This window comes from Chlamydotis macqueenii, chromosome 6 (genome assembly GCF_036417535.1).
Source record: "Chlamydotis macqueenii isolate bChlMac1 chromosome 6, bChlMac1.mat, whole genome shotgun sequence".
Taxonomy (NCBI): domain Eukaryota; kingdom Metazoa; phylum Chordata; class Aves; order Otidiformes; family Otididae; genus Chlamydotis; species Chlamydotis macqueenii.
Genome location: NC_141561.1, coordinates 6141900 through 6155498, shown reverse-complemented (window position 1 = coordinate 6155498; position 13599 = coordinate 6141900). Strand labels below are relative to the sequence as shown.

At 40.3% G+C, this 13599-nt stretch overlaps 1 protein-coding gene across 3 annotated transcripts in view; it reads right to left on the bottom strand.

Annotated features, from left to right (window-relative positions):
• LOC104484339 (von Willebrand factor D and EGF domain-containing protein) overlaps window positions 1-13599 on the bottom strand; it is a 186239-nt gene that overhangs the window by 138424 nt on the left and 34216 nt on the right. For all 3 annotated transcript variants that reach the window (XM_086751479.1, XM_086751480.1, XM_086751481.1), the window contains exon 2: window positions 8503-8687. In XM_086751479.1, the coding sequence (XP_086607605.1) occupies window positions 8503-8687 (185 nt within the window). The remainder of the gene's footprint in view (window positions 1-8502; window positions 8688-13599) is intronic.

Sequence of the window (13599 nt, the reverse complement as noted above, 5' to 3'; positions counted from 1 at the left end):
TTATCCTCTTGATGAGATACTTGTACCTTGAATTTCCTCTTACTCCAGCTAACCAGTGACTTCAGTGCCTCCACACGTGTAAGTAAAGATTGCTGGTATGAATCATTATTTTTCAAATGACATTAAAATGCAGATATTTCTGAGGTTTTTTGAATCCCACAAGCCGGGAAGAATTAGAGCAGGGTGGTTCAGAGCAGAAGAGATTAATGAGTGCTGGAGCTCAATGGGTGTGTGCAAGCTCACAGAAAGCCTTGAAGGAAAATGGTTTGGTAAGGAGACACAACGCAATCTAGCCATGCCTCCCAGTGCACTTCCTGACAAAGCTGGCCCTGTGGCTGGAACCAGCACTCGCTGCCCAAAGAGGAGGAGGAGGAGGGGGGAAGGCGGCACTGCTCATGCCATAAGAAGCATTCCCTGTGTTGCCAACAGCTTCTGCAGAGGGCTGTTGCCACCATTTACTGATACTCGGTTGCTGAACAGTGACCTTCATTGCTTTGAGGTAACTTGACCTCTTGCAAATACCTGCGTCTCGAGGAACATTTGCACCCACAGCTGAACAAACTGAAGAAATACTCCAACAATTTTCTGTAGAAGACCTTTTGCTGCTCAAGATGAGACCTTGCATCCATTTGCCTCTGCCTTTACCAGTGCAACTGGCCCCAACACATCAGTGCGACCATTGGACTGTGCCCGGCCTGGCAAGCACGGTGCCTCAGTTTCCCCGGCTGCTGCCTGACCTTGGGCAAATCATTTACTCTGTGTGCATCTCCTTTCCTTATCTCTAAAGCAGAGGTGGAGGTGGCTGAGATGGTAATAGTACTTCCCTGCCTTGCAGCAGTGCTGAAAAGATAAATTCATTAATGACACACCCGTCTATCTACTGTGCTATGGGCCAAATAGATAAATAGAGAGATGCAAGTGCATTTTGGCTGTGAAAAAAAAAGACAAAAAGTGATCTGAACCTAAAAGTGGGTCTGTATCTCCTGTTAACACATAGAGGAAAAAAACTTGCTGAAATAAGAGGGTGGTGATTTTCTCCCTCTTTGTATTTATCCTTGCCACAAGTCTGTGAGCCGTTTCAGTGCCCGAAAAAGTAGGGATTAGCACTGCTGACGTCAGCCGCCAGCGTTGTGTGCAGGCTTTCTGATAACCACCCCCCTGTGATGTGCAGTACCCCGGATTTGTTCTGGCAAAGCCCGCGCTGAAACCGTTTGATGAAAATAGTTTCTTCTGTAAGGTGCACAAATTACAAGCAATAATGAACCCTTTTGATTGACTTTGCACCCAGGAAAAGTCAGACCGTGAGAAAGTAAGTTATTGCAACAAACGATGATACAGGATGGCCAAGGAAGAATTTTGGTGTAATCAAGTATTTCTGTTTTCCTGGCAGCTTTATGATATACATGCATTTATTTTCTGCTTTGAGCTACATGCTGTCCATCTGAGTCAGGCAAGTTGCCCCTCGCTAGCCAAAAGGATTTGCTGCATGAGAATCCTCTGTGTGAATTAGAAAACAGACCTAGGAAGGCAAGGTCAAATGTATATTCGTGTATTCAGCCAGCGCTACAGATAAAAACAGAAAAAAAAAAAAACAACAAATAAAAAATATTTTAAAAACAAAAAAGTCTGGGAGAAGAGACTTCAAAGAGACAAAATTTTCAAGTCCCAGCTGTGCCATAATTAGCATTAAATTCAGTAGCAGTCATTTGGGAATGAAAATTGAGTACAGAGGTAGCAAATGATTGGCATTTCAGATATAGCATTTACCTGCAATAACTACAGTCATTGCTGCTCTAAGAATAGCATGAAGCTGTGGGGATCTCACACTGAAATTCAGCAGCATTTCCATAATGAAGAAGAGGAACTCTACAGCTGCCACCACAGAAGAGCAAACTCCAAGTGTCTCCTCCAGACAGGAGATCATCTGCTGAGAAGCCAGTGGTGAGGTTCAGGCCATGGCTTTGCTGGGGTTCTCCAGGTGAGCTTCGTAACATCGACTGAACAGCAGCGCTGTTGCCATGGCGTAAAAAATACCAGCTTTTTTTGCTCGAAATGGAAGCTACACACCAGGAGGAAAATTAAGCTACAATACCAGCAACACTGGAAACCATGTGTGTGTGCCTACAGTCCATCCTTTTATTTCTGGGTATGTTGGTAGGTCTAATGAAAAATAGTCTCTCCCTGCAGATCCAATCTCCTCTCTATGTTTTTCAGCAGTGTCCTGGATGGTGAGCTGCAGAGGACATCTGATTAACACTCCATAGAAGAGATCACACACGTTTGATTACTTCAGGAGAGACTCCAGAGAAGGCCACGAAGATGAACAGAGGGCTGGAGCACCTCTCCTATGAGGACAGGCTGACAGAGCTGGGGCTGTTCAGCCTGGGGAAGAGGAGGCTGTGGGGAGACCTTGTAGCAGCCTTCCAGTACCTAAAGGGGGCCTACAGGAAAGACAAGGCAAAACTTTTCAGTAGGGCCTGTTGTGATAGGATGACGGGTAATGGTTTCAAAATAGGAGGAGGTAGGTTCAGATTAGACATAAGGAAAATTTTTTTTATGCTGAGGGTAGTGGAACACTGGCCCAGGTTGCCCAGAGAGGTGGTGGAAGCCCCATCCCTGGAAACGTTCAAGGCCAGGCTGGATGAGGCTCTGGGCAACCTGATCTGGTTGGAGACGTCCCTGCTCCTTGCAGGGGGGTTGGACTGGATGACGTTTAAAGGTCCCTTCCAACCCAAACCATTCTGTGATTCTATGATTCTATGACATGTTTACTTGGATTTGCAACTGGTTGATGTAATGACAAGTCAGTGAAGAAAACTCTGTTGTTGTAAACCCTAAATTTAGGTCATTCAGTGCATCTGTAGTAGGTATCCAGTAACACAGCTTACACAAAGGAGAACTTATCTAGCACAAAAAGAAGTTTTTAGGCTGTTGCCAGGCTTCTTTAGTGCTCAGTATCCTTTCATACTTTATCCAATTATAATTAAGTGGTGTTTTTAATCTTCAAAGCATTTTACAAACCGTACGTAATTAATCTTCGCAACACCTCTATGTGGCAGGTAAGCATTTCATAAGTATTTTTGATTCATAATTAGGTACCAGCTAATCTTTTAAATAATTCAGTTCAGAAAACATAAATGAGAAAAGATTAAATTTGTTCCCCCTTTGCCAAAACAATAGGACAAACCATTATTGTTTAATCCAATGATGTCTCCTTCCATTTAGTTGGGGTTTAGAAAATCAACTAGTTTGATTGATAGAACACTCTAAGGTTTGTTATAATTGCACAAAGAAATCAAGCTTGATTGTTCTTGTCACTTGGGTATTGCACTGAAATTATGCTGTTAAAAATAAGTAGCACCATATGTGAGAAATGCATTGTTTTAGTTAGATGGAGATGGAAGGCTTTTTGGTATACTGTTGGTTGGCAGTTAAAGTATTGTGATTTTGCATCTGTTGCCCACTCAAAACTTTACTTTGCCTTAGTTTTTAAAATTTCTTTGTAGTAAGTTAAAGTAAATAAGATTTTTTTTTAGTTTCAATCTGGGGCTGAACTCCGCAGAAATCAGTTTACGTCAAGAATATCTGTAGTAGCAATTAAACCGGTGCCTGTCTTGTGTTTCTTTTAAGTATATGCTTCTGAACAATAGAGGCAGTAATTGTAATTTCTACAGAAGGCTTTTTGTATGTCTGAAAAACAAACAAGAAAAACAAAACCTCTTCATACCTACCATTATAATTTGGAGTATTCACGTATGTATGTGAGAAAGAGAATTACAGATTAAATAATACCTTGGAAGTGTCACTTGCTTTTAAGTTCATAAAACAATTGCACATCAAAGTAGGATTGGATTCAGAGCAAAATAAAAATTGGAACAAAATAAAAAATTACTAGTATGCAGTTGAGCTATTGTATTTTGATTGTGAGTATAAAACATTCTGCAACAGGTTAAATAAAGGAGGAAATTAAACTGAGTGTGGGAAAAGAGTAGATTTTCTCCAAGGGCTACAATATTAAGCACCATCGGCAGGTTAGATTTGATACGCTTTAACTCGACCTTGTTTTATACACTAAAGATTAGCATTTAAGCCTGTGTTTGATGCTAGTTTATATATATAAAAGTAATTTATATTGTTAAAAATGCAGCTGTTGAGAAAACACCAACCCTGACTGCATAGCATGTCTTTCTTATGCCACATTTACAGTTGTACATGAATTTGGAGCATATACCAATTTGGACATGGTTTTGCTAAATTAGAGAATGAAATTTCTGAAGAAGGATATTGGAAGCAGTCTTGGTATAACGTCACCGGTCATTTCCAAAACAGGATGTCACATTCATAACCAGCCTGTAGAAATCCTTGCTGCAGATGTGGGTGCTAAATTACAGTGACTGGACTGGCTCCTGGGAGAGAAATCACTTTGGAGTCTCATAACCGACGTCTGAATCCAGAAGTCCCTGAACCAGGGGTTGCTGGAGATCGGTAACGTGCAAAGCTGAAACTGTTCCTCTGCTCCTGCCCTTCCCTCCAGACAAACACATTCAGCTGCTGTCAAGGAGAAGCCCTGGGGCCAGTGGACCTCCGCTGTGGTGTAAGAAGTCCTTGGAGGCTCCACCACACATGCCAACAGGAGTGCAGGAAGATAAGTGAACCGGAGTGAGGGGCTGGGAGGAAACCAAGGTGAACCAGTGGCTGCTCTGAGAGGTTGGACGTGAGCTGATGGGATGTGGTGCTGTGCACGTCCATACCTGTGTGTGTGTATCTGTGTACACACCTGGGATGTGCCCATCAGTGCAGGTAGTATGCATATTTTTGTACGCATGCTGAACCATAAACCATAAATGCTGAACCATATATCCGGGCCATTTGTACTGAGGGATGTTGTGGCTGATCAGGTACTCTGACATTTGAGAAGATCTGGAGACCAGTGTCCCACCTCAGCAGTGGGTGTGCAGTGATTTTTGTGGTCAGTAAGGTAACATCTGAATTAATCTCTCTGCTCAAGGAATATGGTATCACGAGTCCTGTTTCAGAGGACGTGTGTTTGATAGTGACAGTTGTTCTAGCAATGATTCTGGTTTTAATACCTTGTTTTTTAGCTTATCATTTGCTATTTGCAGTTGACTACTCAAAGCTGGAAATATTAGCACTGCTTTAAGAAGTAATGAATTCGATTCTTGCATGCGGTATCACAAGTATTATTGCTGGCTCCAGAACCAATTACTATTTGCATAATCAAATTCTTAATTGTTGTTTTTCCTTAAGGTTGCAGAGCCTCATCTGTGCTTTTTTACCCCCATGTAAGTGAGGGGAAGAAGCGCTTTTCCAGCCGTATTTCTGGCTTCACAGTGAGCTGTGAGCCAGCATTGCAAGGCCTACTGTTGTTGGCATGGCGTGGCGTTTGGATTTGCGTTGCGGTTAGCAGTGTGCGCGCTGCTCTTCTATAATCCTCAGACTGATCTTTTATCTAACTGGAGAGTGGATCTTCAACAACATCAGCAGGTTATGTTCTCTCTCATATCTTTTTAGTATTCATTCCTTTCCTGGGGCTGGCCCGTATGTACACATAGACGGATGTATGTGTATATCCTATGTTATTTTAATTCCGAAGCCTGAGTTAAAGAAATAGTTATTTCTGTAAGCAATACATGTTTTCCCTGTATTGACTGTGAAATGCTTCTCTATATTTTTAATAGATTTTCTGTTAAGTTTTAATTTTTATGTAATTTTTATTCTTCCTCTGAAGGTCATTTTACTACCAGGCCTGGCCATGTGTGTACGTTGTTTCTTGCTTTTAGTACAGTGCCTTAATCTTAGCAAAAGCTTCCCTGTGCTTTCTTCCTCTAGTGTTTTTGCCTTTCACAGCGAATTTTGGCAATTCTTGAAGAACACACTATTGTTTGTGATCTGTAGGCAGCAGCCTCAGTATCTTGGGATATAAAATTTGCAAATTTGTGTTGTTTTTCTGCTAGGTTTTGTTCTTGGATGGGGAAGTGGCGGTGGCCAAGAGCACACGTCCAGGACCTGGTAATTGCTGGGCCTCCTTTGGGAGCACAGGGGGAGAGGCGAGGAAGAAATAGAGGGAGGAAGGTCAGGATCATTCATTACCCCCAGAGAGAAATTCAGCAGGCAAGGCCTAAATTGGAAAGCTATTTCAATCAAAAGTATTCCCCCACTGGAGGAATAAGTTTATGGACAGCGGTTGGATTCAAGGGATGGAGAACTCACGAATACAATTCATATTTTCACTCTTTTTTGAGATAAAATCTTTTGGGTTTTTGTTCTGCCTTTTTTCCCTTTATTTTTCTATTTATTATTTATTTATTTATTTAATAGTGGATGAGAAGCAACTTCTTAAGAGTTGTTATTTCATTACAAAATTTGCTGTGCCTCTTACCTCTGACGCGGTTGTAGACAGAGGCTCTCGTAACTTCTGTATGTGACTTGGTTCTGCTCTCTGTTAAATATAATACTCGATGTGGTTATGAATTCAGACAGGGCCACATTTTTATTGCAGAGCTTTTTTTTTTTTTTGTGGAAAGATTCAGAATACAGCTTTTGTATATCTGCAGCAATTTTCTCCCAAGATGAGCAGGACCTCTAAATCTCTGTTATGGATTAAATCCCTTTTGAGCTCAATTGGGTGACAAGAATCCTTACCTACTGTTGCTTTGAATTAAGAAGTTAATCTTATCCATTGATAAGCAGCTAATTGTGTCTGGCCGGTATCAACAGGATATCACCAGGCACATTTTTTACAAGGTGCTGAAGTAATGTACTTTTTAACTCTCCAGCTGTATTGTCGGGCTTTATTTGGTCTCTTTTCTCTTCTATCTGTTCAGGATTTTGTTTTTGACTTGTTTAATTAAAATCAGCTCACTCAAGCCAGGCTGGAATGTCCAATAATAACTGCTTATTAAGAAGTGGAAGCTGTGCAGTTATTAATTTAAATTATTTTGTTCCAGAGGCTTTGCTCAAATTAAATGGAAAACCAAATTAAACAGTGATTTAATTAAGTGGAAGAGATAGAACGTAGAGGCAGATTTAGAAGGTGAAGATCTAAAAGAAACGCATTCTTCCAGTTGTGACATCTAACAGATGTAATCCTTCATCAGCATAGCGAAGCAGAGATTTACTGTCATTCAGAGGATAATGAAGAAACCAACAGCAAGAATTATGTTACAAGATAAGATACTAAAGTAATGAATATAGCTCTACAAACCTGAATAAAAAAACTCTAGAGAAGAGATTAAAAGAAACAAAGCGTGTATTGTTGGAAAGAAATATCATGCAGTTGAGCATTACGACATACTCGAAGTTGCTGAAATACAATGGCACATGAAATAGTTTTATGGAATGTATATACACTTATAGAGTAATCTGCAAAATTAAACCCCATAATGCATTGGCATATTCAAGGATGACCTGCCGTGAAATGAATATTTCAATAATAAGCATGCCAATTTGTTCATGTTAATGAGATTTATGGTTTGTGTATACAGAGAGTTAGAAATCCCATAGAAGTAACAATTATCTGTTAACATTTCATTTAATGTTAGATTATTAAGATATACTTCTGTTGTGACAAGTTCACAGGTCCCTTTTGAAGGGATATGAGGCGTCGTTTGCTGATTTCAAGAAGCTTCTCCAGCCAGGGTAGCATTGCCTAATATTAAAGTTCCTGGTACTCTACATTGACTATTTTGTCTTTAAAGTCATTTATGGTAATTAGTTTATTATTTTCTGAATAATTTTATTTAACAGTGTGTTTGAAATTATTCCAGCCTCCTGCAGCTGGGCTATATGAGATGGCAATGACTTTAGTTAGCGTCTTAAGTAGCTCTGACAGCAATGATTGCAAGTTAAACATTACTGTCATACATACTAAACACACATTAAACAAATAATGATTGTTTTGTCTTTTTTTTTTTAGAGAGTAGTCTTATGTGGTGGAGCTTTTTTTGCTCTAGAAAGCAGTTAGCATAGTTATGAAGCTAAATAATTTAAGAAATGGTAATGGTGGAAAAAGACTCAGGTTTCGCTTTTCCTTCTGTGTCACGGAAGAACCTCTTTTCATATTAATTTCTCAGATTTTTACTTTCTCATTTCGTAATAAGGACATATTCCTAATTCATGATAAATTATATGGGGAAAGAGTCAGATTCCAAAATCAATTCTTAAAGCAACAGAATTGCTTGAAAAAAATATAACTTATAGTGACATACGTGGATTACTAAGGATCCTCTCTTTAGAGCTGGAAAACTCCTTGTTTTCTGTTTGAATAATGCCCAGATCCTAGACTCTGACTACTGCCCTTGGATTGGACAGTATTATTATTATTATTATTATTATTATTATGGTGGTTTTCCATTACCACTCACCTATGCCCATTGCAGTCTACTGGCTGTGAGAGTTGAGAGTACAGGGGTGGCTGGAAAGGAAAATTACGTCAAAGGATTTATTCAAATTCCCCAGGGTTAGTGCTTTATTTTTACTGACTTCAACACATCTTGTTGGCATTTCCGCAGGCCTGTTGTCGATCATGAAGCGGTACCATGCTGGTGGCAAGGAGTGGTCGCAAACCAGGTCCTGAATTGCTGTTCGCTGCAGCTCCAGCGAGTCAAACCTGGTGCTGCGGTAGGGATTGCGGAGGATGCGGTGTCCCTCCAGAGAGCACTCGGGAGCTGAAAAGGGTGAAGAAGAACGATGATTAAGTAAGTTAACTCAAGGTAATTCAACTGGATAGTGTTAAAAACTCTTACAGGGGGGTACATTCTCTTATGTTCAGATTTAGTTTAGGATTGGGCTAATTTTCAAGGCAAACACTGGGAAAAGATCAAATTTGGAATTAAACATGTAAAATTGGAAGCTTGGCAACATAAAGATTTTAGTTATCTAGATTTTCATTTTATCTGAATCAGAAGCAGGAACCTTAACACTTTCATGTGATCTCAGCCTTGTTTTAGGGATTGACAGCTGAATCACTCCTCCTCAGAAATCAAGTAATGTTTTGAGGTTCCAAAGCTTTGTGGTCTTTGAAAATATGTATTTTTCAAATTTAGTTTACTATATGTATAAGCATTTCAATCATGATATAAACTGATGCTCAAGTATGAAGCGCCCTTCATGTACTTTTAAATACATATTTAGAATAAGGAAAACAAGAAATGCTAACAAGTGAAAAAGAAATTATGAAAAAACAACAGTACCATGGGTTTTTAGAAATAATCTTGTTAGGATTACAAAAACTCAAACCACAGGTCAGGCTCACTTGAGGCACCTTTGGCTCATAAAGCCAAAGGCTGCAGAGCTCCTGTGCATGCCTCAGAAAGTTTAAATTCAAACTGCTGCTCCTCAACATATGTTTCTTTATATGCCTGCCCTGTTTATTTTCATACTTCTTTTGATTTTTTTTTTACAGAATATTCAGTATTTTCTTACTCCCTAATAAAAACAATCCTTGCAGTGATTCTTTTAAAAGTTGTTTATTTTCACAAAACTGATTATGTAGAAAAAAAGGACATTTTCTTAGTTTTCTTAGGCATTTCTCTGTAAGGCAAAGTCCACTTTGGCTGTGTTAGCACTGCAGAGTGGGTCACAGAAGGAGACCAAGGTGGAGTTGCTCTGCTTTCTGCATCGGCAACAGAAGGCTCGGCTAATTTCTCACTGCAGTAATCTTTAATTGCTAATAATGATGTAAGAGGCAGAGAGCACATCGCAGGAATTGCACAACCTGGTTTTGGGAGCGAGCCTGGCAGTTAGCAAAATCACCTCTTTGCGCTGTAACTGGTGCATATTTATGTGACATTGTTGACAGAGAATAAGACCCCTCCTCATAATACTATTTTTCAAATGTCACTTTTCAGATAACTCTGCTTTAATATTAGGCCAGTGACACTCTGAAACAGATTTGTCACTTTTATTTTATTGACAGGATACTCAGAAGGTCAAAGTAAATCAATTTATGGTACTATTTTTAAAGATTATTTTTATTGTGCCAAAGGCAAGGCAATGGTACACAAGACAAATGGGGACAAAATGTAGTGTAACAGAGCCTTTATTGCAATTTTCAGGGAAATAAATTGCCAAAGTGATAGTGCAATTCCAATGCAAAATTTAGTTGAATTAATACAATTGCCTTTTTAAGTAAAAAAGAAGCGCCCTAAGCTTTTCTTTTCTACAGCTAAGAGCCATTTTAGAGCGGAAACCCTTGGAAATACTGCACCTCTAATTAAATCTGGGATCTGATTCCATCTCTCAGATGTCCTTTCTGGGGACTTTGGCCCAGCAGTGGGGACCACATGGAGACTGTCCTTTTGCCAAGTCCCAACCCAAGGGAATAAGTGACATTTCAGCAGACCAACTATTTTAAGCAAATGAAAAGTTTACCCTATATTTAAAAACTATTAAATGATGCAGATCCTTGATCCTTCAATATCACTCAGTGCTTCAGGAGTGTTAATGGTAACAAGATTTTGGCTCTTGCTTGCCCTAAGTACCTCCTTTCTGAACAAAGGACAAAAGAATCTGAAATTATACGGCTTTTGCACAGTATTGCCACAGGAATCCTGTCAGAGCATTGTAATATAATTAATTGCATTCACTTTCTCAATAATAATAATAATAATACCAAATACTCCCTTTAAATATAATTAATAACCTTCTGCTTGATATGTATTAATTATAATCCAAATTCACACAACATGTTGTGGTCTTACCAGTGATTAACTGCTCTGTCTGAACAATGCAAATACATTAGACACAGAGACACAGCTAATTATTTTTCGTCCTTCACTTAGTTTTGTTTGCAGTAGTTCAGAAAATGCCGTTTCTCGCATTAACGTCAGAGGAGCTGAATGCTGCGGATGGGACTTGCAAAGGGCATGGAGGGACTCAGAGGAGCACACGGGAGAGGCATGCAAGGTCAGTCAGGAGACGGGTGTTCACCCGTTAAATTTAACAATATTTGGGACAAAAAGCTATGTGTTCACTCTGTGAAGAGCACATATGTGAAGCCCCGGCTCAGGCAGCCACCACGTCTAAAGGTGTATTTTATTCTGTATTAAATGTCAGAGCATGTTTATATTCCTGTGGCTGGGTTTAGTTATGCCTGGAAGTTGTTATTGAGGAGGCGGCAAGGCAAATTGATCCGCTGTCAGCTCCCCTGGAGCCAGACTGACGGATTTTGTTCTCACCTCGATGCAGATCAGACCGAACCACACAGAGCAGGACGGAGTGCGAGCAAAAGCTCGCCTGGGTTTTTCAGCCAGCCACCAGCAACACAATCCCTCATTTACTGAGTTTCCCTTGTAAAATGATGCTTATTATGGCCTTATGACAGAATCATTGTAAACTTTAAGACGTAAATTACAGGGCATGGTACAAGTTAATTACTACTGCCTTTCCTGCAGAAATAAATAAACAAAGGCATCACTGCAATCAGACTACGTTATGAAATTGTATTATGAAATGTTATGAAAATGTTATTTAAAACACCCCAAGAAGATACAGTTAAACCCTGTTGGTTGTTCACCTGAGGGATGCCTGCCTGTACCTTATTGTGAGTGCAGCTGCACTCTGGTCAGATCACAGAATCACAAAATACCAGGTTGGAAAGGACCTCAAAGATCATCTGATCCAACATTTCTTGGCAAAAGCATGGTCTAGACAACATGGCCCAGCACCTTGTCCAGTTAAATCTTAAAAGTGTCCAGTGTTGGGGCATCCACTACTTCCCCGGGAAATTATTCCAATGGCTGATTGTTCTAAGTGTGAAAAATTCTCCTCTTGTGTCCAATCAGAATCTCCACAGGAGTGACTTGTACCAATTACCCCTCATCTTTTCCATATGACTCCTCCTAAAAAGGAGGTCTCCATCTTCTTTGTAGCCACCCTTTAAATACTGGAACATGGTGATAAGATCTCCCCTTAGCCTTCTTTTCTCGGGGCTGAACAAACCCAGTTCTCTCAGCCTTTCCTCGTATATCAACTTCCCAGTCCTTTGATCATCCTTCCTCTTTGTTTTTAACTCACGACAAAGTCAGATGCAGATATTAAGTTTGTGTACGGTGGTGAAGTGCTCAATATCACAATTGTTCCCCCTGTTGTGGGGAACAATAAAAGTCCATGGCCATGTTTTGTACAGAGTCACTATTACTGTGTAGTATGCAGGCTAGGTTGCCTTTAAAATAAAATACTTATTTCTTTACGTAGGAGAAACCTATACTTTTAATTTAATCACCCAGCTCTATTCCTATAACTGCATTTAAAAGAGCTTATGAAAAAAAAAAGGGAGCTGAGTGGTCATTGTCATTATGACCATTCAGATTTCCTTCAGGAAGAAATTATACTGTGCAGTGAGATTTTGTTGCTCTCAGTCCAGAGTGTTGTTGGAATTAAATGTTGCCTGGTAGCTGATGCTTTAGTCTCGTGCGAAGAGCTGCTTCTTGAACCACCATCATCCTCGATATGGGCAAGGAGTTGTTGCTAAGACATAAGAATTTGTTTGCTTCATTGGACTTAAAGCATTTTTTTTTTTTTTAAACCCAACAGTTTCGTGGCAGCAACTTGCTGCAAAGAGACACTGAGTAGCTCCTTTTTGACACAAAAAGCAAACAAATAACAATACCTGCAGTATTTGCTCAGTGAAACTGGCATTTGAATAACTCTGGTGACATGATAAAGCAGGTCCTGTGGGGAAAATCTGTCTGTGTTGAAGCCATAAGGAAAGTTGCTGTTAATGTCTGGAGGTGAAGATTCACCCGACGTTAATGTGTGGGAAGTTGTTATGTGCAAATGAAATGAGGGACAGCCTGTGGGCTTGCTAGGAAGAGGAGAACCTCCTGCAGAAGGCAGAAGCATCCAGAAATATCTGATGGAAAATGAGCAGAAAGTGGATATCTGAACTGGTGTTTCATGCTGAAAAACTGTTGTGTACCTGGGGCTTGGCTCTCAGCTAAAGGAAATATCGATGCGACCAAGGCTGGAGGAAGACATGCGTGTCAGTAGGTCCTGGGGGGCAGCAGCTCAGAAGCCCATTCTATAGTAGGGACCAGCCAAACAAGAGTCTGGAAAGGTTTTTTTAGGGCATTACTCAGGGATGCCCCCAGCACAAGCCCACACATTTAACACCTTAAACATCCTCTGGCTGGAGCTTATTTCAAGTAGGTTGGTAGCTGGATGGTCTGCAAGCAGCCCAGCCATCCGTGCACTTTATGGGCAGAGATCTTGGTGGAAAAGATGCTGCTGTGGGGACCACCAGGCATTTGCTAAGCGTCCATCTGTCACAGCTGATGCTCATGACCATGGGAGGAAGCATCGGACATGCATAGGGAGGAACGCCAGGAAAATTGGAGCGGCAGGCTGAAAACTTGAAAGAAAATAATTTGCTAAACTTTTGCTTTTATTTCTAAAGGCAGGTGAGTGCGGGTGTGATAGAGCTCTACCTGTTGCTCTTGCTCCCGGTAAATATCAGTGGCTTACGTGGAGGAAGTTTTAAGAAGCTGTGAGATTTTGTTTGTTTGCTTTGAATAGCAGCTGCAAATCAAATAATATCAATAGGTGATGGCAGCTAGAAAACCCTGAAAGAAATATAGT